Source organism: Mirounga leonina, unplaced genomic scaffold (assembly GCF_011800145.1).
Source record: "Mirounga leonina isolate KUSES-001 unplaced genomic scaffold, KU_Mleo_1.0 Mir_224, whole genome shotgun sequence".
NCBI classification, from domain to species: domain Eukaryota; kingdom Metazoa; phylum Chordata; class Mammalia; order Carnivora; family Phocidae; genus Mirounga; species Mirounga leonina.
The window spans coordinates 20,234,006-20,260,877 of record NW_023270615.1 but is presented as its reverse complement, the minus strand read 5'-3'; the positions used below and the strand labels follow the sequence as shown (position 1 = coordinate 20,260,877).

At 50.8% G+C, this 26,872-nt stretch overlaps 1 protein-coding gene across 7 annotated transcripts in view; it reads left to right on the top strand.

Moving 5' to 3' along the window:
* FAM120A (family with sequence similarity 120A) overlaps positions 1-26,778 on the top strand; it is a 91,968-nt gene extending 65,190 nt beyond the window's left edge. For 2 of the 7 annotated variants that reach the window (XM_035029237.1, XM_035029241.1), the window contains exons 11-18: positions 1,618-1,867; positions 8,200-8,314; positions 13,214-13,423; positions 14,861-15,044; positions 15,575-15,712; positions 18,154-18,295; positions 18,714-18,810; positions 24,876-26,774. In XM_035029237.1, the coding sequence (XP_034885128.1) occupies positions 1,618-1,867; positions 8,200-8,314; positions 13,214-13,423; positions 14,861-15,044; positions 15,575-15,712; positions 18,154-18,295; positions 18,714-18,810; positions 24,876-25,187 (1,448 nt within the window). In that variant the 3' untranslated portion in view covers positions 25,188-26,774. Of the gene's footprint in view, positions 1-1,617; positions 1,868-8,199; positions 8,315-13,213; positions 13,424-14,860; positions 15,045-15,574; positions 15,713-17,183; positions 17,797-18,153; positions 18,296-18,713; positions 18,811-19,799; positions 24,511-24,875 lie in introns of those variants that run through there. The other 5 variants (XM_035029236.1, XM_035029235.1, XM_035029239.1 and 2 more) reach the window with 5 other exon arrangements.
* Positions 26,779-26,872: the final 94 nt, after the last annotated feature.

The window sequence follows — 26,872 nt, the reverse complement described above, 5'->3', positions numbered from 1 at the left end:
CGCGTGTGCCGAGGCCTGGCAGGTGTGGGACTAGATTGTGAGTCCAAGGACAGGGACTGCGTGGGTGTGTGTCTGACGTCTCAAAAGACGGATGAATACAAAGATGCACGTATTTATGTATACATGTGTATCTGTTTGCGCTTAATGGACTTTAAGTATTTTACACATTTTAGATTTTTCTTTAGTGTTTAAATGTTAAGATACTCAAATGTGAATGGAAGGGATTTTCCCAGTGACAAAACAGTAACTTTTTTGTGAGAAGACAATTTTGGGGAGCTATCTTGACCGGCACCCTGCTCCAGCAGCCTGCTCCTGGGGTGGGAGTCCCAGGGCTCCATGGCAGCACACCTTTCCCTGCCTTGTCCGGGGCTGGGTGTGCGGAGCTGGCTGTCCTGTTGCTGATGCCCTGTGTGTCCAGGTGTCTGGCTGCCTACATCCTCCAGGACCCTGTGCAGACAGGACCGGGTGGAGCTGCAGGTGGTCCATCGCTCATTCCACCAGAGTTTGGGCCTTCAGTCTCCCGTCTGCATTGGGCGGTACTTTCGGGAAAGTGAGCCCATCTGGGATGCTCTTGTTTGGGTAGAAGGGCCTTGTGGAAGAGGACAGTGGAGTGCCGGTGCCATCTGGTTCTGGGTGGGTCACGCTGGCTGCTTCTTGGTTCCCACTTCTGCTCCAGCAGTCATGGGCCCAAGTGAGCTTTCATTGCCCGGGAAACGCACACCCAAAGCCCAGCATCGGCCTGTCCCCTCAGTGCAGCGAGGGGACACTGGACGCGGTCCCTGTGGTGTGCCATGTCTTCACCGTGACTCCCCTGTCACACTTTTCTCTTATTGGATTTAAATGTATGTGGGAAGAGGTGCTTGTTTTGTTTGTGCTTTAAGAATTAATGGACTCGAATAGTGGTAAGACAGCTATGGGGAAGAGCCCAGTGTTTCGTATTAGATCAGCTTAGACCTTCTTGCCTTTTTGGAGGCGAAATGGGGAATTTTATTATGCTTTGTCTTCAGTCTTCCTGAATAGAATTACCATGTGCTGACATCACCTGGGATTTCAAGACACTGAATCTTGCCTCAGTTTGCCGCCTTACTGGGCTTTTAGGGTCTCACTGCAGGGCACTTATTCTTACTAATCTTTAAGAACACAGTTTAGAAGGGGACCTCCCAGCGAAGTGGCACCAAGTGCGGATTGTTTCTCAAATCTGATAGTGAAAGTGTCTGTGTAGAAAAAGATTAGCTATCTAAACTGGATTTCCGTGATAATCATATACTTCTGTAAATTTTCCCAGTTGTTAATATTAAAACGTAACAGACTTAATAAATTTTTTCCAACATCCTTGATTTGTACATCTTAGTTGTGTGGGGAAATCAAGTCATGATTTGATTGAGGAGAAGCTTACCAGTGGCCTGAATGGAAATCTGATTGAGCCACAAGAAAGTGCGTAGGGGACAGAACGTTCTAGACCCGAGGACTGGTGGCCGGTGGCTTGCTGATGAGAGAATGCATTGACGTGTGAGCGGTGGCCTCTGCAGACTGTAATTGTTGGAGGGCTGGATATGTTTCGGCTCCCAGTGGCTGAGCTGGGCGTGAATGGTTCTCCTCTGCTCTTCCCTCCTCCAGTTCCGCCTGTGATCATTAAAGAGTGGGCAGCTTACAAGGGGAAATCGCCGCAGACGCCAGAGCTGGTGGAAGCGCTTGCCTTCAGGGAGTGGACCTGCCCCAACTTGAAGCGGCTGTGGCTGGGGAAGGCGGTGGAAGACAAGAACCGCAGGATGAGGGCCTTCCTGGCCTGTATGAGGTCAGACACGCCCGCCATGCTCAACCCGGCCAGCGTGCCCACCCACCTCACGGTGCTGTGCTGCGTCCTACGGTAGGCGGGCCGGCGCCCCAGACGCCGTGCGTGTGAATGCGGAGCGGTCCCCCTCCTGTGTTCGCCTGATGGAGATGCAGTGTGCGTTGGAACTGATCCTGTGTGGCATGTTGATGGGATGGCTGTATGTGTGTATTGTATGTAAACATCATACTGATTTTAAACAGAATTTCTCCCTTAAACGTTAGAGATATTGAAGGCTGTGCGTGTTATGTGTCGTTTGGAGTTCTGAAGGGCAGAGGTAGCTCTTTTAATCACGTGTAGATCGGTACGGACTTGTGGTTATCTGTTTTCTTCCTAGGGTTATAACCTGATGTATCCTTGTTTATTTGGTTGCTCAGATTGTTCCAGCTCAGGCCTCGGGGCTCATTCGGTGGGCTCTTGTGTCCTCTGTGCCCCCAGCACATTCTTGCTTTCTGGTACCACAAGATGCCTGCTTCGCTCTGGACCCTGCCTTCTCCAGGGGTCCGGCTCCTGCCCCTTGGAGAGGGATCGAAAACCCGGATCTGGGCCTGCATGCTGGCATGCCCTCAGCCGACGGGTCCCGGATGCCTGTGTGGACACTGTTGGTGTTGGGAGTTAGTTCGTGCTGGCATGCGTAGCTGAACTAGGTTCATTAGTTTTTTGAACCAATTTCCAACTTAGGAAAAGGTTGCAAGTACAGTACGAAGAGCTTTTTTTGTTTTAAGAGTTTAATTTTTTTGATTGAAGTGTAATTAATATACGTTATATTAGTTTCAGGCGTACAACGTATTGACTCAGCAGTCGTGTGTATTATCAGTGCTCACCACACACACAGACTCCTAATACGGAGAAGAAACTGGTGGTTGCAGAGCAGGAGGTGATGGGGGCGGGCAAAATAGAGCCTTTTTTAACCCACATACTGGAGTGTGGTTTTCGAACAAACAAGGGCATTTTCTGATACAAGCACAATGTAGTCATCAGGATCGACATCATGCCTATTTCTGTCTAACTTCAGGGTCCGTTTAAGAGCCTCTGTTTGTGTTTGGAGGTAAAGTCCTGTTGGTTTTTCCGCCAAACCGTGAAGGTGCAGCAGCCCCTCAGTTGCTGTGGTCTTGCGGGGGCTGTGTGCCTGCACCCTGACCGTGAGGCGGGGCAGGTGTCCACAGGCTTCTCCAGTGGGGCCGCTGTGTCCCCTGTGTAGCTAGGACACGTTCCGTGGGAGGCTGTTTGTGTAAACACTCCATTCCTCCTCAGACCTCCGTGGACTCACAGCTTCTGCCTTCTTCAGGGGCCCCTAGGCCACTCCTGCCATCACGAAATCTGGTGCTTCATTTTCACTGGCTGGGGCCGTGTCGGGCTGGCCTGTGTGTTCTCCTGATGGGTCTCCATCATCCTAGGAGCACCACCCTTCTCTTTCTCCAGGCAGCCCTGCTTCCTAGGGGTGGAGACGGCCTCCCAGGCCCTCCCAGGGTGTTTCTGGTAAGCAGGTGCCGCATGCCTTTGGACCCTTCCCACGGGGCGGCCTCTGAGCCTGGCATCAGAGCCTGGGGGTCCAGCCCTGTGTGTCCCTCCTCCCTGGCCCCTGACTCCCCTGTTTCTCACCCTGGGCTGAGGACGGGACAGAGCTTTAGTCGATGTTCATTTCCTGACGTTTCTTAAATTCATCACAGGCTTTAAGGTCAGTGACTCATGTAGAAGCCTCTCCTTCTCTAAACTGGGGTTGGCACAAGCGTATTGAGGATTGGTTCGTGGGAGAGACTAGATCTTTGTTTCCAGTCTTCTGTTTTCCTCAAATGGAAAATTCATTTATGGACCTGTTTTTATCAGTAAATATATATGTAGCCAAACATTAGAGATGAAGATTTTCGATGCTCTAAGATCAAATTAGCAAGAACAAATTTAGTTGATTGTATTTCTCTCTTCCAAGTTTGAATTGGTGTGTGGCCTTTACCCCAGTGGACAGCTGACCGTCCCATCAACCTGGAGAGAGGATGCCACCTGCCACACCCAAGAATGCCCTCCTCTCCTGGTCTCTGTCCTTGTCCTCGTGGCCACTCCTTGGCCATCACCCCAGGCCTTTGTAAAGTCTTCCAGATTTCAGGATTGTCCTGGTCCCCATTTTTAAGACAATCTTTATGGTTGTTTATAGAAAATATACTCATTTTAGAACTTGGGACGATTAGTAAATGTGATTGGCCATGTCACGAGAGGCTCTAGCACTCTGGTGGGAGGCAGGTGCCTTGCTTGGCTGTGGAGATGGGCAGACACCTGAGGTTTCTTGCATGGAGAGCCTCTCACGGTTTCAGGTCCTATAGAGGTAGAGCTGGTTGAGGAGACGAAGTCAGGAAGAGGTGAGAGACTGCGGTTCACAGGACAAGTCCCCGGGGGCTTGGGGGCCTCCTGTAAGCAGGCTGGTCCACTTCCACTAGGAGAGTCTGTTCTACCTTCTGCATTTTGGGCTTGGGGACAGGCAGGTGACAGACGCACTGCATGGTCCCCTTTGGCTCCACGGTACGACCTCAGGTCATGGGGGTGGGCTGAGTCGAGGCCTCACAGTTTGGAGGGGGTGGTGCGTGGAAGGGCCAGGAGGAGGGGTCAGGGTTGATGTGTGCTCCTGAGGCCCTGGGGTCGGGCCTAGGTCCCGGGAGGGGAGGTGATAAGGCCCTGTGGGTGCCCAGCAGATGACCGTTCCTGGACATAACCGGTTCTGAACTCAGGTTCGGCAGCTCGCCTCTCAAAAATCAACGTTCAAGAGACAAGTGATGGTGGGAAAAGAGAGGTCGCTTTATTCAGAAAGCCAGCAACCGGGGAAGAGGGTGGACTAATGTCTGGAAGGCCACCATCCCCGTCCAGGCCAAGCGGGAGGGTCTTAGAGGGGGAGGTGCAGGGAATGGGGAGGGGGCTGCGAGCGGGAGACACGGTGCCCAGGCAGTCGGCTCTATGTCCACGGGACCCTGACAGACTTGCTGGCCTCCGTGGCAGGTATTTTTGAATGTGGTCTGGCCTTATCTCTTGGGAGAGACTGGTCCTTCACTCTCAAGGCCAGTGATCTGCAAATCCAAGGAGAGCAGGTTAGTTTGCTGCAGACGGCGACATCGGGCAGCAAGAGGGGCGCGTAAGCCTGAGGCCGCTAACCCTTGGCTGTGGTGGCCGCGTGGGGCAGGGCTGGGGGTCGGCCACAGGGCTTCCCTTTCTTTTTCTCTTTCCTTGTTTTTCCTTTTTGGGTTTTGTTCGTTTGTTTTGCATAACTTCGAACTTGAGCAAATTGTGAGAGGGGTTTGAGGAGTTTGCGGCTGTCCTTCACCCAGACTCCCTCCACACGCCCTTGAGTGGAAGTTGTGGGTGCGATGCCTCTGTCCCTGAGCTCTTGGGTGTGTGTTTCTAAAAACAAAGACACTGTCAAAATCAGAGAAGTCATCTTAGTTCAGCTCGTGCATATGTCTCTGTGAGATTTTGCCTGCTGTCCAGTGATGTGCATCAGCAACAGGAGATCGCTGCTCGTGCTTGCGTTCAGCTGCCGAGTCTCTTCCAGTCCTGGAAGCGTCTGGGCTTCCCCTGGGTTGATGCGGAGCGAACACTGGCTTGTCTGCAGATGTTCCGTCTTGTGGACAGCACGTGAACTAACGGGGCAGCAGCTTCAGGAAGCTGTCCGTACAAATGGGTTCCCAGACCTTGGCTGCCGCTCGTCTGCCCCTGACTAGACTGTTTCTCGGTCCGTGTGTTCCAGTGTCTCTTTCCAGTGAGGTTGGTTCCTGCCTCCAGGATCTTGATGCCTGTGTCCCTTCTGGGACACTTGACAGTGTGACAGCAGGGGGGGATGGGAGGATGGCAGCCAGATCTCTAGAACCATCCTCACGAAGGGGGGGTGGGGTGGGGTGCACACCTGAGCCGAGGTTCCGTGTGGGAGTGGAGCGAGTGTTCAGAACAGGGCGGAAGGCGGCTTTTCCAGCGTACAGCCAAGACAGGCCCTCATCCCAGCGCGCTCACGTTCTCCTGAGCAGCGGGCTGGCTTCCGTCCTGGTGGGACTCAGGTCAGTAGGTAGGTAAGGGGGTGGAGGGCTTGAGCCCCCAAGCGAGACGCAGACAGTTGGTGGCAGCTGTGCCTGCCCGCACCCTAGGAAGCATAGCCTTCCCAGGAGGGTCACACAGGGACCTGCCTCTGCCTGGCCCCACAGACAGCCTCCCGCTGTCTGCTCATGTGGAGTGGCGTGGCAGGCAGGCGGGGGAGCAGGCCAGGCCATTGTCCGTCACCTTTACTGATGACCGTGGGCATGGCCTGTGTGGTGTGGTTGAGTCCGACCTGTCCGCACATGCCTCGCTCCCTTGTGTGTCCAGAAAGAGAGAGGTGAATGCTGGTTCTGTGAAAATGTGAATAGAAAGCCAAACGGGGGACATACCAGGGATTCTAACCAAAAACATTGTTGTTCAGCTAAACTGACTTTGGAGAGTCTTTGCTGCCAACAAAACCAGTCTGTCCCCAAGACGGCCTTTTTTCTCATTCATCATTTTAAAAGGAACAGGGGACGGGTGCTGGGGGAGGTGTTTGTGTCTGGTGGGCGCACAACGCTGAGCGGGTCTTAGGCCAGCGCTGTCCACGTGCACGTGCTCACGATGGCAGGTCTCGTGTTCTGCGCGTTTCATCACGATACAGGAGCAGCCAGGTGTGCAGCTGGAGTTTGTACACGGAGCAGTGTTTCCCACGGCCACTGCTGTCCGAGTGGGGGCCTTCGTGCACACCCGCTGTCTCGCATCGAGCCCTGATGCAGACCGTAGTCCCCCAGGCACACGGCACCCACCCCCTGCAGGGCTGCGGTGTTCATCCCTGCGGACATCGACTGCTCAACCAAGTGAAGCTTACATCTCCGTTAAAGACATCCAGCTAAATCTAAATACCATACAGATGCAGCGTCTACCGTTTGTTTGCCTTGAAATTTCCTCCTCGCACCATGTAATGTTCCTGCAAAGCACGTAAGCTCTGCCGCCGTGTCCCCATCTCTCAGGTGGGGCGGGGTAGCCCCTGCCCTGGGGTTGCTGGGGCCGCGGGGCTTGGAGGTGGTATGTGCCTGTGTAGACCGGTCCCTGGTACCGGTTTTTATTGAAAATACTTCTCCTAATCTGCTGGATGGAACCTCCTTTGTTGCCTGTTCACTCACGTTCCCGTGGATGAATATTGATTATTACCAAAATAGGGCTCCACACCACCTTGTTCCTCCTTTTGTTGACTTAGATTTTAAGCTCTGAGAGAACTTCCTCAGGAGACAGGACTGGAAGGAGCTTTGTGAGGCATGTCACGGCTGTCTCTGCTCCTTTTGAGCCACCCATCAGAGGTCACAGAGGGGTCTGTCACCCCAGGTTATTTTTAGCAATCAGCGGCAACTTGACTGGGTCGTCCTTCAGGTTTGCCAAGTGCAGGACTGGGGCCCTCGGGCTCTTGCGGAGCCTCAGGCCGGGGCTGGAGTTGTCATGGAGGCAGGGCTTGTGGCGAGGTGAGTAAGGAAGAAGACCATGGATGCCTGGCGGTTCCCAGGCAGATGGCGCAGATGGATGTTTCAGATTTAAAAGTCGGTTTCAGGGGCGCCTGGGTGGCTCATTCGGTTAAGCGTCTGCCTTCGGCTCAGGTCATGATCCCAGGATCCTGGGAACGAGCCCTGCATCGGGCTTCCTGCTTGGCAAGGAGTCTGCTTCTCCCTCTGCCTCTGCCTCACACTCTGCCTACTTGTGCTCTCTCTGTCAAATAAATAAAAATTTAAAAATCTTAAAAGTCGATTTCACCTCCAGCTGCTCACACCAGAGCTGCCCCCGGGAGGTCAGCGTGTCCAAGGGTTGTGGGCACTGGTCTGGAGGCCGTGGTGTCCATTCTGGTCCCTTGGGCCCCGCTCTGTCCCCTCCCCTGGCGCTCTCCTGCGGTGCGGGAGCCTCTGGCGTGCACAGGTCTCCCGCAACACTCGCTCTTCATCAGAAGCTGCGTCTTTTTTATTTGGACCTAGAGTCTGCCTTCCAGGTATCCGGTCTTGAATCGAAATAAATAAATCATGTAAATTGGTGCTTACCTTGTATTTTCAGGGTTTGAATACCTTACCAGAGTGAAGTTGTACCAGAAATCACTGAGCAGCTGCTTTGCAGCGTGTGCAGATGTGGTGTGCTATTTTAATCACTCTGAAAGCAAACACTGTGTTGAGCCCAGGGGATGAGACACACGTTTGTAGCTGGTATCATGCGGTGCGCATAAAGACACTGGGGGAGCACTCTCGGTGGTCCCCCCCGCCCAGCGCATGTCATCTGAGTGTCCCGAGAACCTGGATGCCAGGTTGTGTGTGTGACTGGTGACCGCTCCATCCTGACACCAGACCCTCTCTGTCCACCTGTAGGTATATGGTGCAGTGGCCTGGAGCACGGATCCTGCGTCGCCAGGAGCTGGACGCCTTCCTGGCTCAGGCGCTGTCCCCCAAACTCTATGAGCCTGACCAGCTGCAGGAGCTCAAGGTAATGGACAAGCCTCATTCCTTGTGTTGGGAAGCGTTGCTTCGGACTTGTGATGAGGGCTGACCTCACCGGGCAGAGCCGCTCAGAGCGCTAGACTAGAAAACCGAGCTGCGGACCTGGGAGCCTTCAGGGCAAAGGCAGTATCCTTCCGGGTGATGGAAACGGTCAAGTCAGCTTCTGTCCGATAGAGGTTTTCCCTCGTTACCAGGGGGCGTTTACTCTTATTTTCACATCAGGAAGTAAACTTGCTTTTGTTTCAGGTGGGGACCCCGAACCCCAGGGAGGGCTTGGTCTTCAGGATTTTCTCACATCTGGCCAGGATTCTTTTCTCATTTCGTTCTGTTGTTCCTAATAACAGCATTCGTTTTCTCTAAAAAATAGTCTTGGCCCTCCTCGATTGTAAACCCCTTTAAAAGGCCACTTGAGGAACAGTTACGCCATCATCCCTGTGCCCCTTTTGCTTAGCATTTAACATCGTATTCCTTTTAAGTTTTCCTTCCAGTAACTCCTTTTGTTCTTTATTGTTTTGGCAACGTTAATTTTCTCCAAGTGGTCCCCTGATTTTTCGGGGTGCTTATCTTTTCAGTGCACTTGGGTTAGTCACTGTGTTCGCACAGTTGTACTCGCTTTCTATAATGTCTGTACTAAACTTTAGAAAGTTTAAGACTTTCCAGAGTTAGCTAAATCAGTGGATCTACCTTTTCTTTTTAATGTACAGGGTTTTTGTTTTTTTTCCCTTGACATAGTTTTGTTTTGTTTTGTTTTTGTTTTTTAATACTTGATTTGTAATCAAATAATCTCTTTTGACAAATTGCCTTCACTTTTAGATCTTTTAGCCATTCTTTATGAAGGCATTCTTTCCCTGCAGGGCTGTTTGGGGCTCGCTTTATAGATACTCAGTATTCCACAGTTGGGGCCCAATCAATGTCTGGTTCCCCTGAATTATTTAGTTATATTCAGTAATTTGGTGTTGAGTGGCCCTCGACTGTGCAGAGCCCTGGGTCACACGTGGTCGCCCTAGGCTTCTGATGACTTCGACACAAGCTAATAAATAAGACAACAAAACTTAGAACCCACCCCAAATTATATTCTTTACTTTGCAGATCAAGCTTTTCTGTTTGTTAGACAGAAATTATTTTTATTTGTAATGTTTTTGAATTTAAGTTTTCGTTCTAGAGTATTTGGCTGGGTGTCCCCAAAAGGCTGGCTCTCAGCGCAGGCTCTCGCTTGCGTGCCCCCGGCTGGTGGTGCCATAGCTCTGTCTTCGTCCCCAGCCTGTGCTCAGGGGTGTTGTGAATACTTTGACTAGCGTGTGGTGCCATCCCTCTACCTCTACTTCCTGTTTCTCTTATTTAGATTATTACATCAGTATTGACATCCCAGTTCTGAAAATCAGACCGCCAGGTATCAGGTATGCCCACCAAGCCTTACTCACCATCAAGTTGCTTTTCCTCAAAGTTCATCTTCTCTCCCATATCCTTTTCATTTTGGATCAACACACAGGGTGTAACTTTTGAAAGACAGCCACACCCTAAGCTTTCATTTTGGTTCTTTTGAGGTCTTAGTGCCTTCATGGTTTTCTCCTGATCCTTCCTCTGAAGCCAGGTGTTTCTAGAGCTGTGTTTAGAAAGACCCATTTTATGTGCAGTGACTTGAGGCCTGCCACTGTCCCTTCGGCTCTTGCTGGTCTGGAGGTCCGCCTTCCCTTCAAGGACGGCCTGCACTGCTGGCACTTCACTCCAAGCAGCCCAGATTCCGTGGAGCTGGAAGGGGGACATAGTATTCACTGGGGGGAAAGGTAGTTTTTTGTTTTTTGTTTTTTTAAGATTGAGGATTCTCTCAGCTATCAGATCGAGAATTGATAGGAATAATCATTATTTAAATGCTACAGAAATCCCTAGGCAAAGCTGAGAGTCCTCAAATTCAGTGATAGAAAAGTTAATTTTTAAATTGCTTTTTCATTTAACCATTAAAATTTGTTATATATCGAAAGCAAGGATGATGCTTTTCCGTGAAATGCCATTTCACTGTTTGGGATATAGTCAACTCTTGATTTTGGTGGTTGTCTTAGGGGCCTCTGTCCAGTTTGTGGATTGCCCAGACCCTATTTTTTTTCTCCCATTTTTGTCCATTCTATGCTTTTTAGAATAAAAAGGAGAAGAAAAATAAAAGACCTGGTTCTGACTTTGGCCTCTCGTTGGCTTTTCTGATGGGAGGTTTGGTGGGGAAAGATGTTGAAAGCATTAATTTAGAATGACTTTGTAAGAGTGCTTGTCTGTGGGTGCTCAGTCTGCCCACCGTGACCGTGAACAGCTGCGTGTCCGGCGTGGCTCCTCGCAGATGTGGTCTACAGGGATCAAGGGCCCTTGTTTTCCCTGCTGTATTTTTTAGGTGCTTCTGTTAGGCTACCCGCATGAAGGTAGTGGTGAAGGTAAATCAGCGCTGACCCTGTGCCTGGAGGAAGGCGGGGAAAGGGTCGGGAGAAGGACTTTTGTACAGGCTCGATATTTATCCAGTTTCTTTCTCTCCTGCTCTTGATGTCCTTATAATTGCTTTAAATTCTTGTAACAGTTTCGCCTACTCAGTGCAGAACATAAAAGATGGAGGAGGAGGAGCTCTACGACTGGATCAGGCCCCTGTGGCGCCTGCAAGAGTCAGGGTGCGTGCAGGTGAACATGGCCAATCAGAGGACGGGTCTGCGGCCCGGCAGAGAGGTGCTGGGGAGCAGCCTCACTGGCATTTGGTTCTTGAGCTAATTGGGCAGAGGCTGAATTCGTATTTGTATTTCCTATAAAGTCAGAGAGTTGTGTCACTTTCTCTAGTTGAGGGACTTTGGATACTGCTGACGATTTTCTCTTCCTGGGTGTAAGGGAGTGAAGCTGGGATGCAACTATCGCAGCTCTACCCGTGACCCAGGGATCAGACTCCGGTGCTGCCGATGACCGGTGTTAGGACCCTGAGCACTCTGTGACTCCGTGTCCCCCTCTGTAAAGTGGGGCGCTAGGAGAGGTGTGTGTGTTGCACAGCGGTCGAGACGTAAACAAGATAATGCATGTGAAAATGCGCACAGCAGTACCCGATACATACGTGTCACGGTCCCTGTGGGTGTTACGTAGCGTTATTTGTGTAATTAGCATGTAGGGAAGGAAATACAAAACACTGTGTGAAGTAATTTAGAAAACTGTTTGGACGAGGCAAGGTCTGCACGGCAGTTGAGATTTTATTTACATTATTTAAACAGCGTTTATTTTGAGAATTTTTTCTGTGAAATTATGGTAGTTGTTGTTAGTAAAACTAAATGACTTGATAATCATTTTTGAAACCCATGCAAACGGTTCTTTCACTGATGGTGAGTCTTTTTAGAATAAGTAGATATGTGTGTGGGTGAGGCCGACTCCCCACACCTCCCGTCAGCTGCCCGGGAGAGCCCTCCACGTCTGCCCGCCGGGCGGCGTGGGCTCCGTCCTGCACGTGAGGGGTGGCGTGTGCACGTGGCCGCCACCGGGGACCGGGCGCTGGCAGCAGCTTCCCCAGAAGGCACTGCTGCCCTGCGGGACAACACTGGCCACCCCTGGCTTCCCCGTGGCCCCCTCACTGCGAGGCCACATTCCCAGGGTCAGCTTTCCAGGAGGAAACACTCCCACTTTCTGCTTCGAGACTCTCAGAGGGGAAGGGACTTTTCCACTTCAAGTGAATTCTTTCTCCATTTTGTTCCTCTCTTTCTGTGTTTTCTGCTCATAAATATAAAAATGCACCCAGCCCCATCATGCAGCCCTGCCTGCCCTCAGCCGAGCAGGGTATCCCTCCCAGTGAGGCTGGAGGCTCCAGAGAAGCCGCTCCCAAAGCAGGGGCCGGCGGGCTAGGCTGTGGGCATGGACAGGCTTTTCCAGGTTTGGAAAAATCCAAAAAACCAGAGGTTGGAAAACGGCGTTAGCTGATTGTGGGGATGTTGGCACGAAATGGCAGATGCTCATAAATTCATCATTTTCTGGCATGGGCATGACCTTTTTCCTTTTTAATGAAAAGCCAGGGCACCTGCCACTTTTAGGCATTGCTTAGTGGGTGCCCCATAAAGAATGCATTCTTGGGACAGCATCACCTTAGAAAGTAAGCGTGCAGGGCAGGAAGACAGAAGCCAGACAGTGAGAGCTCGGTTCTGGGTAATCCACAAACCAGGTCCTTCGTAGACCGACGATCAAGAGTTGACTGTATCTGTCAGTGGTCCTTGCCCAGCGCACCAGGTGCGAGCAGAGAGGGCGGCAGCACCAGCGGGGGGGCCAGGAGAGATAGTCTGCATGGTCCAGACACAGTGTTTTTGTTGTTGTGTTCTCCATTTATAAGCTATCCATTTCTCCCGAAACATTTGACGGTCTCATTAATGAGTTGCTATCTAAAACATTAACATGTAAAATGATACAAACATGAAGTACAGGTTTTAGAATGAAATTATACTGAGTACTTTTTTAATATAATGACTTGAAAAATGTAGAATCTTACTAGAATGTTCCTTGTGATAATCTTTCTGTTCCTACGTTGGCAGCATGTAGGATCTACGGTGTGACTTGTTGTCATGTGTGAGTTGTGGACTTCCTGGGCGCTCAGGAGACTGCTGGTAGTCTGTTACTGTGGCGTCAGCCACAGCGCGGTCTCTGTGCGCTGGTACAATGCTTTACAGTTCCACATTGAAATAAGCAGTATGTTTACACAGCGGCGTCTTAAACGTAAATCCGTTAAGTAACATAAAAAGTCTGTGCTCAGGTAGGCCAGCGCTAGGGTCACTGTGCTTAGGGGCGTTTGGTGGAGGGGTGTCCACGTTAACCGTGGAGAGCTGTAGTCAGACGCGAGAAGCGGGGCCTGTCGTGCTCTTACTCCACGGAAATCACTCTTTTCCGTTTAAAGATTGAGAACCTCGACCCCCGAGGCATTCAGCTGTCAGCTCTCTTCATGAGTGGCGTGGACATGGCCCTGTTTGCGAACGACGCGTGTGGCCAGCCGGTGCCCTGGGAGCACTGCTGCCCTTGGATGTATTTTGATGGGAAGCTCTTCCAGTCCAAGCTCCTCAAAGCAAGCCGGGAAAAGACCCCACTCATCGACCTCTGTGATGGTCAGGTCAGTTGCGGGGAACGTCGGTGGGGGGCAAAGAGGAGGGGCTGGCCGCCTCAAACCAGGATGCAGGAACGTGCGCTGGCTCCTGAGCCCGGGCCAGCCCCGCGTGTGCGTGAGTGACCGTGCAGGCCGCGGGCGCCGAGCTCCGGATGTAGAGGTGGCGTGCTGTACCTGCCTGAGCACTCAGTCACCGGACACTGAACCTTGCTCCTGGGGGTCATACGGGGCTGGGTTTCTACCGGCCTCTGGCCACATCTCTGTCAGCAGCTCCATACGCTGCCTTGTTTATGTGTGTTTCTGTTGCCAGACATCTCGATGGACATATATTGCTCACTCACATTGTCCTCGCGGCCGCAGCACTCTAACAGCCTGAACAAAGTGCACGTGACACACGGGCTTTCTCCACAAGGCACATCCCACAGCCTGGCACTTAGGGACACTAGCCAGCACACAGCACGATGCTCGGGCCCATTTCAAACAGCAGAATCACCCACAGAAACAGAAACGTGGCACTAAGTAGACGGTGTAAAATCTGAAACAGGATGGCAGAGCCCTGGTGGCACCTCCCACCTCACCCTGCTCTGCACGGGTCTGCAGATCGCCACGAGAAGGTCACGAGCACTGATTCGGGGTTTCAGATACATTTCAGCAATAGGTGAATCCACAGACGTGGAACTCGTGGATGAGGAGGGACCATGCTTGTGTGAAATCCTGGTTTAAGCATAAGGTGAAGTCGGCCGTCAGGTGATCTTGTCCCGTTGCACGAAAGAGGCTCACGTTTGCTTCAGGCTTCTAACTACGTATTCTCCCCGAGCCACATGGCTCCCAAGTCAGCCTCAGTCTGAAGACAGATTCATGGGGTGTGCGGGTTTTCAGAGCCTCGGATCAAGAACTGGTGTTGCTGTATGTCTTTGTGGATTTATTAACAAAAGACACTCCAGGCGAATGTTGTAGGTGTTTTTTCACAGTGGATTTGATGCACATGAGCAGTGTTGGGCGCGTCTGTGTGGTTGACGTTACCCTCTGTGTCTCAGTGTGCTTGGTATCATGCGCAGCACGCACCGGCCTGAGCGCTCAGTCCGTGGGCACTGTCTGCGCTGTAGCGTGACCTGTCTGGACTCAGCTGCTGGTTTCCAGAACCAAAACAGCACTTTCGATTAAGAACTCCTGCGGTAAATGGTTTTGCCTGGAAATAAGCCAAGAAAGCCGGGGTTTAAGTTGATGTTTGTCTGGGATCGAGGTCATGGGAGCGAGAGGGATCTGTTCATTGCGTTTTCAGTCTTGCTTGCCTTCCGTACGAAGTGTGGCTACGCAGACCGTGACTTGTGGGAAGTATGCAGACGTGTCCTGGCAGTTGGCGTGTCTCACTCTGTCCCGTCCGTTCCAATTCAAGTGAAGCCTTGTGAGCCACGTTTTCACGTGCCGGCACTTGACTTGCAGGCTGAGCAAGCTGCCAAGGTGGAAAAGATGCGGCAGAGCATCCTGGAAGGGCTGAACCTCTCCCGGCAGAGCCACCCACTTCCCTTCCCGCCGCCCGCGGCGCTGCCTTTCTACCCTGCCTCCGTGTACCCCCGGCACTTCGGGCCCGTCCCCCCGGCTCAGGGCCGGGGGCGGGGCTTTGCAGGTGAGTGTGCAGGCGCTTTCGGGAGGGACCGGCGGTGTGGGGGGAGAGGCGCACATGCCATGTGCACCACGTGTAGCCCCGGTGGCCCATGTCTTGCTGTGCTGGGAACTTGTAATTAATCGTCAGGCTTGTGATGAAGTTTGCAGCACCAGCTTTTCAGGAGAGACCAGCGCAGACTCGACTCCCGAAGCCGTGATGAGGAAGGGAGAGAGGGAAATACAGCCTGCGGCAGAGATTAGGTGTTAGGGTTGGTCGGCTCACGTCTGGGGTGCCAGAGGAGTCCTCTCCGCCAAGGCCACCCTCCCCTCCCCGCCCCCCTCCCCCCCCGCCAGTGGCTGAGCCCCTGTGGTTGACAGTTCAGAGTTATTCCAGTGCTGGTGAGGGGGGCTGGGAGACCCCCTTCCTGGCAGCTGGTGGTGTGGGAGCAGCAGCTGGAGGAGACGGGGCCGCTCTGCCCAGAAGTCCACCGGCGGCTCCCCCCGAACCTGCTCCTCATGGCTTCTCCGTCTCTCTCCACCCGGGTCCCACAGGAGTCTGTGGCTTTGGAGGCCCCTATGGGGAGACTGTAGCGACAGGCGCTTACCGTGCCTTCCGAGTGGCAACGGCAGCGGGGCACTGCGGAGCCTTCTCCGGCGGTGACAGCAGCAGGACTAGCAAGTCGCAGGGTGGTAATTATGCCATGCCTTCTCCTAGAGCTTCGCTGCCCCGCCTGGCCCCCTCTGCTGTCCCGGCCCGGCACCGCCTCCCTTCCGCCAGGCCCGCTCCAGCCCCCTCCACCCCCAGGTCTCTGCCTTGCAGCGGGGCCATCGGGTGTGCACATGGCCCGGTGCGCCCGGCCCCAGCATCGCCTCCTGTGCTGGGACAGGCTGCCTGACGGTGCCCGTTGGTGGGCTGCTCCCCCGGCGAGAGAGGACGAGTGGTGCAGAAGGTTCCGAGGCCGTAGCAGAACTCCTGGCACAAAAACTTTCCACAGACTGTTTCATAGGAAACATTTTTACAGAAAGTTCTAATACCACATATACAAATGAGTTTATTTTAAATTCCCTTCGCTTCTCTTCTTGTATGTGTTAGTCTTACAAGAGAGAAAAAAGTCTTAACATTTAGTTTTGAAATAACGTCTTGTGATTTTGCTGTAATTAGAGCTTGTGACTCGTAGCTTTGTCACATGTCCTGTATTTTGGGACTGCAGAGTTAGACCCGGCCATCCCATCCACATTACAGGGCTCTTCAGATACATTTTTGAGTAACTTTAGGATAGGCAAGTCTTTCTCTCCTGCCCAGGGATGTTTTTCCAGCTCAGCTCCTTGGGGCTGGAGGGAGAGCTCTTCTGGAGCAGTAAAGACTTGCAGGCCAGTGCAGCGCCCCCTACCCCCCCCCCAGGGCTCTGGGGCCATTTCTCCCCCTCACCGGCCCCGCATGCCCCTCTCCTGCCTCCCACCGGCGCTTTTCTTCCTGCCCACGCCATGCAACATGCAGTGACTCGTGCTCTCTGCTTCACCATTGGCTTCAGCTCCGTGCACCCCTTGTCTGGACACTCATGTCAGTGTGCAGTTGGGATACAACTCTGGGTGGGCTGGTGGCTATGGACACTGTGGGGTCAGAAGTAGTTTCTTGAGAGGCGCCTGGGTGGCTCAGTTGGTTAAGCGACTGCCTTCGGCTCAGGTCATGATCCCGGAGTCCCGGGATCAAGTCCCACATCGGGCTCCCGGCTCGGCGGGGAGCCTGCTTCTCCCTCTCATCCTCCTCCCTCTCATGCTCTCTGTCTCTCATTTGCTCTCTCTCAAATAAATAAATAAAATCTTAAAAAAAAAAAGTAGTTGTTTCTTGGGCTGAAATAGCAAGGGGAACCTGTTTCATAACTTCCCCCAAATTGTGTCTGGAGCTCAGCTCTGCATTGTCTAGTGCAGTAACCGTCAGCCACCGTGGCTCTTGAGCACTTGACCTGGGCTCGTCCAAGCTGAGCTGGGCCCTAAACACAATATACACATCCAATTTTAGACCTAACATAGAAAAAAGAATACAAAATATCTAATTAGTAGTTTTTACATTGATCACACATTGAAATAATACTATTTGGGATATATTGGGTCAAATAAAACATTATCGAAACCTATTTCATCTGTTTTTGTATTTTTTCAGTGTGGCTGTTAGGAATGTGAGGCTTGTCGTAGATCTGCTTGTGGGCTGTGTGTCAGCCAACTGTCACGTTGAACACCTGGATGATGGAGAGTGTGTTAGAACCCATTCCATCTGCCAGGAAAGAAGAAGCCTGAGGTTCTGTTCTGCTTGGTTTTTATCAGAAGTTTTGCTGTCAGTTAGTTGAGAATTTTCTTAGTTTAGTCAGAAAACCTTAGAAAATGCAGGCTGTATGTAGCTAATAGAAGTTAATGAATACAGTGGATGTTTGTGACCCCACGTAAAGGAATTCTAATTTAACAATACAGTGAGAAATAGCAGCCACGTTTACTGGTTAACTTCTGTAATGTTTGGTGAAGGCAGGAGACTTGGAAGCAGTTATGGGAAGAGAAAACATTGAGTTTGCAGGTGTCCACCTTGGTGGTGAAGGGGGTTCCTGAGCACCCAGTGGCAGCACTTTCTTGAACCTATTTCAGGCTAAAAGCCTTGCACAGTTTGCATTTGTAGCTTTTCAATTGCCATGAGTTCTATGAATAGCCAACATGTTTGCTGACTCTCAGGTGTATTTTTAACAACAGTTAAAACCATTAAAATCAGGGCGCCTGGGTGGCTCAGTTGGTTAGGCGACTGCCTTCGGCTCAGGTCATGATCCTGGAGTCCCGGGATCGAGTCCCGCATCAGGCTCCCTGCTCAGTGGGGAGTCTGTTTCTCCCTCTGACCCTCCTCCCTCTCATGCTCTCTGTCTCTCATTCTCTCTCTCTCAAATAAATGAATCTAAAAAAAAAAAGAAAAAACAAAAACCATTAAAATCAAATGATGTGCACATAGATACTTTATGTAATAAATAAGTCTTCACAAAACAAGGGAAGGGGGTTTTATATGAAACGTAAACCACAATTGAAAAGAAGTTGCTTGCTTGTTTTTGCTATTTTTAATTCTGTGATTGTCAAGATTTGTTCTATTTTTTCTGCAGGAATCCAGCCAATACCTTCTCAGGGAGGGAAGCTAGAGATAGCTGGCACTGTGGTTGGCCACTGGGCTGGGAGCAGACGGGGCCGTGGGGGCCGTGGGCCTTTCCCCCTACAGGTAGTTTCTGTTGGAGGACCAGCAAGAGGGTAAGTTCTGAAAATGTGTTTGTATTAATAAGAAAACAGCCTCTTCTTCCAATTATGACTTTACTAGGAACATTTTTATATCATTAGATACATTCTTTGATGTCCCAGTTTGTGGTTACAAAGGATTCCATTATATATAGTATTATGTAGTTGTTTTAACCATTATTAAATAATTATGCACACATTATTCAATTAACTGTTTTTCAATATTCAAAAAAAGTAACATTTTTGAAGTGTGTTGTTTTTCAAATTGAATGCACTGGATATGGACCAAAACCGTAAGATTGATTTCTTGGAATGTTGGGATAAATCCATGGCGTGACACAAGTCGACTGCATGAGATGGACGTCATTTTAAATGCCTTAGCTGTCTTAGCAGATTCAAGCCTGTGTGCTTCTGTCATCTTCTATCCATTCAGGCGTCCAAGGGGAGTTATTTCCACCCCGGTGATCAGAACGTTTGGAAGAGGTGGACGGTATTATGGCAGAGGCTATAAAAACCAGGGTGTGATTCAGGTAATCCGCAACTCGGGGCGGTGGCGCACTCTGAGGGCCCGGTCCTGCGGGCTCGTCCTTCGGTGCCTGGGTCTAGACGGGGAGTGCTGCGGTGATTCTGTAGCTGTCGAGTGTGCATCTAACATGGTGGTGCGAGGCGGGACCCCTCAGCCCAGTGGGGCCGCCGTTGTCACGGGTGCTGAAGAGTATGGTCTCCTGGTCACAGCTGCATGGGGGGTGTTCCAGGGCTGTCAGTGGCGTTTATGTTCTAAAACATTATTTAGGTAAATAGCAGTTAGGGTTTAAGAAGAAAACTGAAATCTTTTTCTTCTCCTGGACCACCTTGACTAGCTTGTGAGGGGACAGAGTCATGTACACGTCTCTGTGAAAAGAGCTGGAGTTTCGTCCCACTTCAGAGCCTGGATCCTGATGAATTTCCCCTTGAGAAGGATCTTTTAGAAATGCCAGTCAGTCTACTTCTTGAGTTACAACATTTAATCAAAGTGTGCATTTCTGTCCATGCTACACGTGCAAACCTCAGGACTCCTGGGACTCACATACTAATAACCCACGCACGGAAATTTAATTGGCCAAGAGAAACTAAAATGCCTGCCTTTACCAGCTGACCTCAGCATCTTAAAAACTTCTGTTTTGTTTGTTTGTCTGTTTGTTTTAAGATTTTTATTGTAGAGAGAGAGTGAGTCAGGGGGAGGGGCAGAGGGAGAGAAAATCTCAAGCAGACTCCCTGCTGAGCGTGGAGCCCGATGTGGGGCTGGATCTCAGGACCCATGAGATCATGACCCGAGCCGAAACCAAGAGTCAGACACTCAACCAACTAGCCACCAGGCGCCCCAGAAACTTCTGTTTTGATGAAATCTAGCGAGTCAGGTACAAGGCAGCCCCCTCCCTAGAAGCAGGGCCCAGTCTGCAGTGCAGCATCCCCCGGGGTGCGGGGTGGGCTCTGCTCACTTTGGCCCCCCAGTGCCACCCCGACCTTCCTCTGCTTTCAGAAACGCCCCTCTGAGCGGAAGGCACTCCGCCTCTGAATCCGGTTGACGAGAGGGAGGGGAAGCGCCCTCACTGTGTTCCAACCCAGAGCCTGTCCTGGGCAGAAGGCCGCGTGCTGCTGCCGGCCCTGCTGGGCCTTTGGTATAAAACACAGACCCCGAGCCACACAGGACAGCTGTGTGCCGTAGCTGCTGCTTCGTCTCCGCGGGGTGCTCATGTTCTTCAGAGTCCCTGGATCCGCTGGCTTCCCTCCCTCCCTGCTTGTTGCCTTCACTCTGTTGGGGGACGGACGACGCGGTGTGTCCCCCACAGACTTCCTGCGTCTGGCCGGGTGTGTGCTGAGGGGGAGGCCCCCGTGACCCGGCCTCCTCTTTCTTGCATCCTGGGAGTGGGTCTGTCCCGGTGCCAGGGCTGAGGTGGACCTGTGTGCTTCCGTCGGGCTCCGTGTCTGCGTGTCAGGACCATTGTACTGATGTGCCACTGACCGGATCCATGCAGTCACTGGAAACTGCAAAAGGAAGACATTCTCGTTCCATCGTTTCTTTTTTTGTTATTACTGGGCTGTTTTTATAAAGAGAAGCTTCTTCTCCTTGCCTCCTGTTTGGTACCTGAGTATGACAGCCCTTGCAGGACAGACACCTTGCCCACCCTGGCCGTGGGCCCTCGTGTGGCGTCTGGTCTGCGGCAGCTTCCTTTGCGGGTATCGCCTGGCCCAGCAGAACCTCCACATTTCTCTTAGTTCCTTGGGCTCTTTAGTGGGAAATGGCATTTCAAGACCACGGTCTGGGTGCCCGTGGACCCCGATGCCGTGGGGTCGGTCACTGTTCCTCATGTTCTGTGTGCACACGCCTGGACACACAGTCCTGTTTCTTTGTGCAGAAACACACACATGACATGCGTGCTTTTTATTGCGTTTTTTTAAGATACAATCCTCATGAATTCACACTGATGTTTGTAATTTAAACCAAGGGCTTTTACTGTCACAGGACTTCTGTTGAATCTCTTCCTTTCCTCACACCGAATCACTGTTTCTGGGCTTTTCCTGTGACCAGGGCTAGAGGAAGTACGTGAACTCGAATGTACCGTGTGCACACAGACACACGCGTGTGTATGCCGCTGCTTTTCTTTGGTGAAATACCTCAGTTTATATGGACTCTTCTAATTCAAGTTTAAGACTTTGGAAATTTGACCTAAACTGTACTGTTGGTATCTATGTGTCTCTTCTTCCACCACGAGAACCCGGGCGTGATTGAGTTAGAGTGCCCCCGGCCTTGTCATTGGCTTTGTCCCAGCTGCACGCACAGTGGCTCCGTCCGCCGGCGCCCGCGTTTCTGATGGTAGCTGTGCGGTTACCGATTGTGTTGTCCCGGCACACGGCCTTGACCTGCTGCCGCACCGCGGCCTATCTGCCCGGCTTCTGTGGAAGCGTGTCCTCTGTCCACCCGCACTATCCCTCGAGGCTCTCCTCAGCACACTTCACAGGGAGGGCCCAGTGGAAACGAGGGCACGTTTGAGAGCGTTTTGCTTTCCTAACAATCAGAAGCGGTGGTTCTTACCTCCCCTTCAGGTGTCTCATGCATGTTCTGTCATTTTCTTCTGTCATAAAGCTTTACGTCAAAGACTAATAATAAAAGAATTGTCTTTCCCTTGGAAGTCGTTGGGGTTTTGGCCCAAATGCCCAAATGGTTTTTGTTTCTCTGCCGAGGTTTAGTGATGCATCCCGCTGCTGGTTGTTCTGGGTTGGTGCTCTCAGCCACAACGTGCTCTTTCTAAACGCAGTTTCAGATCTTGTCTTACATCAGAAAGTTTTCTTGGACTACTGGTTTTTCATTTCTCTCGTTTTTCCTTCCTGGCTTTCATCTCTGGCACTCCTGTGGAGCTCGTCCTGTGTCTCTTGTCGGTGTTTGGCATGTTCTCCGCTCCCTGGCGGTCTTCTTTTGAGACAGAACTCACCTGCTTCATTCAGGTGGACAGTGCAGTCTGTTCTTACTGGCATGCAGCAACCCTGCTAATTCCCGAACATTCACCACCCCAAGAAGAAAGCCCTTACTCGGGAGCAGCCACGCCCCAGCCCCTGGCAGCCACGGGCCTGCTTTCCGTGGCCGTGCTCTGTGTGCATGTCCCAGAAGTGCACGTTGCAGCACTAGCACGTCGCTCCGTTTGTTGCTGCGGACGCTCCACCGGGGGACGGGACACATCTTGTGTACCCATTTATCAGCTGATGGACATTTAGGCTGTTTTCACTGTTCCGGCTGTTACGGGTGGTGCTGCTGTGGGCATCTTTGTATAGGTTCGGGTTTTCCCCAGCTTTACTGAGATGTCAGCAGCATAGGTAGCATGGCATCAGTCCCAGGTGTACATATTGCAGAGTGATCGCCACAGTAAGTCTGGTTGACCTGCATCACCTCAAAGAGTTACAAAAACGTATTTTCTTGTGATGAGAACTTTTGGTATCTCTCTAGCAGCTTTCAGATACGCACTACTGTTCACTACAGCCTTTGCCGTCAGGTGTTTGCATGGACAGACGTCCCATTCCTCTGGGGGTGATTCCTGGGACCTGTGGGCGTTCTGCATTCATGCACTTGAGGAACGGCCAGACTCTCTGCGGCGGCTGCACAGTTTTCCCTTCCCGCTAGCCATGCACGAGGGTCTGCGTTTCTCCGTGCCCTCGCCAGCGCCACTTACTGTCCATACTTGAGTTTAGCTGTCTGGCTGGGTATCTCATTGTGGTTTGACTTGCATTTCCGATTTTAAGCTTTTCTTCCTTTTTGCCATCTTCATGTATTACGATGTTCACTTGCTGTTGTGTTTCCCTAGTTGGGTCTTCGTTTCCGGCGCCGTCTTTGTTTCTGTTTTGGACCTCCCTTCCGTCTCCCACCCCCCCTCCGGGCTTTCTTGGTCTGCTCCGTGCTGCTCCTCTGGGTCGGGTGCTGGAGCCGAGGCACGGCGGCCCGCAGGGGTGTGGTTCCTTCCCTGGTGTTCTTATGCTGTGTTCTGACGGCTCCACCTCGGTGCCTCCTGTTGCTCATTTTTAGGTGGCATCAGTGTTCTTGCCCCTTGAGAAGCACAGATAGTGAAGGGCAGCTGGCCTGCGAGCGTCTGTGGCCTGTCTGTCTTGTTGGTGTTGCAGCCTCCCAGGAGGGTCGAGTGTCAGTGGGCGGAGGAAGCAGTGCCACCCTGTGCTCGGGGTGCCCTTCGGGGGGGCATGTAGTGGCCAAGGCTTATGGGAAGACTTGGCTGTAGAAAGAGGGCACGTCTGTTTCTGAACAGGTGCAGTCAGCATTCCTGCTCCCTCCGCTGGCATCATCTGTACCTGCCCCCATGGTTTCCAGACAGTGACTGTGGGGAGCCCCCAGTCAGCCGGCCCCTGCCGCCGGCCCTGGCGACCCTGCTGCACGTGTCTCTCTAGTGGAAGTGGGCTTTTCCCTCAGAGAGTGAGGGCTCGGAGGTTGGAAAGCTTTGATGTTACCTTTTTCCCCTCTTTGCCCTCTTATACTTTTGTATTAATTATTTTTCTTAAGGTTCCAACAAAATGACAGTAGTATTGACTTGTGGAAAAGCTCACATTCGTATTTCTGAACTCTGATTGAACACTAAAGTGAGAAGACCCGTGGGAATGGAGCCCAGAGGGGAACCAACCTAGGAACCACCAGCATGCAAGATGGCGTGCCGGAGGCGAGGGCGACGGGCACCTCCAGCCCCACTTGGCTGAGCAGGGAGGGCCTGGTTTTCAGAGTAGGGAAGACTGGAGACCAGACACGCTGCCGCCTGGGGTTGAAAGGGAAGGAATGCAGAGCTGGGAGATGTGTAGGCGGCTTTCGGGTTCTGGGTCTCAGTTTCTTCACTGAAAGATGACCATTTGAAGGCAAAGACGATTAAGGTTTTCTTCGGCAATGTGTCTGCCTCTGACAGCGGTTCTCAGCCCTGGTGACGTCGCTCCCCTGAGGGCCATTGGCTTATTTGGGGGACACTGTTGATCACCACAGCTCAACCTGCAGGCGCTTCTGGCTTCTAATGGGCAGAGGCCAGTGATGCCCACCACTCTGTAGCACACAAGACAGCCCATGGCAGAATGATAGGTCCAAGATGTCACGGTGCCAGGCTGAGAAACCCATGGTATAAGATGTAAGCACCTGGAAGATCTCGGGCCGTCTTCCTTGTCTTTCAGGACATGAGCTGAATCACTCTAAAAGTTCTTATTTTTCCAGAATTACTTTTAAATCTGTTAAGAGGAGCAGAGAGACCCGTTCAGAAGAGATAAGTCACAAACATATGTGGCGATTATCAGCTTAGACTTATTTCTTGTTGGGTTGTTCAGAGAGGACTTAGGTCTGCCTCCATTTCCCAGTAGAAATGGGCCCCCCACAGACCGTGACAGGCAGACGTGTTAGTTGGTGAACATTTGGGGGAGTCGTAGTCTGAAATTTCAGAGAGGATTTATTGAGGGGCGGTGTTAAGGAAGAACTGGTACTACCCAGAAGGATTAGGTAGAGCTCAAGTGGGGCTCTCCTGCATGGCCAGGATATTAGCTACAGAGAAGTGGAGGGAAGGGGTCCCAGGATGAACCTGCTGAGACAAGCTCCTGCCAGTGGCAGCTCAGTCAGAAATAAGACAGAGTGTATTAGAGTGTAGACTATGGAGGCACAGACTAGAGAGAGTATGGAGTGTAGACTGTAGAGAATGTGCGTACACGAGAGTGAGGTACAGACCAGAGTAGGTAGGTGTATGTACTCTGCAGGTGCTAGAGAACAGAGGCTCAGGTATAGCGTGCATAGAGCATACAGACTATAAATCCATACAGGGTGCGGACTGTGTAGACAGACTGTGGAGAACGTAGACTGCAGTGTATGGAGAGAAGGGTAGAGAGAGTGCGCAGGTGCACAGGGAGTGTAGAGAGTACGGGCTGTGCAGCCCACAGAGTACGTAAGGGCCGCGAGTACACCCCGTGAAGAGCACACCCATGCCGTGCCTTCCGCTGTTGAATCTGAAGCAGGCGGTGTCAGGCCTTGGTAGGCATTCCTTCTCTCCCACTGTTTATCAAAGCTGCTTTATTGCTTGTTGTCCTTGATTTTGACCAGGGCAAGCCTCCTTATGCTGCTTCAGCAGAAGAAGTGGCCAAAGAACTGAAGTCAAGATCCGGGGAATCCAAGTCATCCGCCGTGTCTTCAGATGGGTCCCTGGCTGAAAACGGAGCGGTGGCTGAGGAGAAGCCTGCTGCCCAGATGAACGGGAGCGCAGGCGACGCCAGGGCCCCCAGCCACTCGGAAAGTGCCTTGAACAATGACTCTAAGACGTGCAATACAAATCCTCACTTAAATGCACTAAGTACAGACAGTGCTTGCCGCAGAGCTGATGCTCTGGAGGCTGCTGTCTTAAAGAAAGAAGAGTAAACTTATTTTTTATAGAGGGTGAAGGATGCTGGAAGGGTAGGATTCAGGAATATCTGGAGAGAAAGAGAGCCTACAGTTATGTACATTTTTTCCTTTCCGTAAGAGAAAAATGAGGACTTTGGAAATTCGGATCCCTCTTTGATATCAGAGATTTAAACAACACATTTTTAGTTTTAACCAGTTGTAGTCAAAATGCTACAATAAAACAAAAAGAGAGAAAGAAAATGAAGAGCATTTGACTCCCACACTTAAAATGAAGTACACACAAAGTTTAAACTGGTTATGACAAAAGCCTATAGTTGTGTTTCTTGAACTATAAAGAAAACAAATTTTGGCAGTCTTTAAGTATATATAGCTTAAAATATCATTTTTAGCATTTGGCACCATATGTATGCCATTATCTTTGATTTTGCATTACTGTTCACAAGAAAGCTTTGTCTAAGGCTTTGATTTTATGATTATGAAAGAAGTAAGGCACACCACGGTTTTTCTTTCTTACTTAAATCTCATCACTGTTGATGTGGTTCTTTTGTGTTAAAAAAAAAGTGCAACTATCAAAACTAAAAAATTATAGAGTAATATTGCCGTTCTGCTGATTTTAAATATGCAGCACATCATACTTACTTTACAAGCAAGTTAAATGGAGATAAAGTTGAAATCATAGAAGATGCAAATGACCTTTCAAAATCAACACAATGTGTTCTGAAACTTTTTGTGACTTAATACCATGCATCTGTGATCAATGAACTATGTGGTTTTGATCGGACGTAGACCATTCGTGCTACTACTTGAGCTAACCTTCTGCATGGTTCATAATTTTTAAAGTGTGTAGTTGATATTATGCATGTTATTGTCCTTCCATTCTTACCAGTATGTGCCCATTTGCAAAACAAAATGCTAATAATCAGTAATAGTCCTATAAAAGATGTTAACTCTGTTTAGTCATTGACTGATCTTGCTCTAACCTTAAAATTTTGTGATTATTGACCTCTGTTGCATTTATTCTAAAAACCCCCCCAAATTATCTAGCTGTTTCAAATATCAACATTACCCTGGTGTATTCACTGCTGTATGCATTATTGTTCTTTGTTGCTGTTTTATGCCTTCATATTAGCAAAATATGAAATTCTGTGAAAAACAAAAAAAAAATCCCTTTGATCTTAAAAAAAAAAACAAAAAAAACAACCTCCCCTTCTGTAGCAGGAAACAAATTGCTTGTTCTTGAGAACTTTCCCATCAAGAATTTAGTAGAAGCAGGTATACTTATATCATTTTGATGTTTTTGTTACTGTTTCCAAACAATGTACTTTGAAATCAGAATCACTTCTTATTCGTTTTCATATAATTCTCCTGATGCTCTTCATCACACATTAGTGATCAGAAATGAGATGTAATTCCCCAATCCCTGCCCGCGAGACCTGAGTAGGATCTTACTGTAAGTTGAAGGGAGTTCTGCCCTAACTCATGGATTGTGCAAGAATGAACTGCTGTTGGGTCTGACTGATTGTAGGTGGGTTGTGGAGTGCTGTACCGAAGGCTATTGAATGCAACTTACAATGCTTAATAAAAATCTTTATTCTTTTAGTATAAACACGGCGTGGCTTCCAGATTCCGCCGGGACCGCGGCGGGGGCGCCCGGGGTGGGGGTCCGAGCCCCGCCGACGACACACACCCCGGGCCGGTCC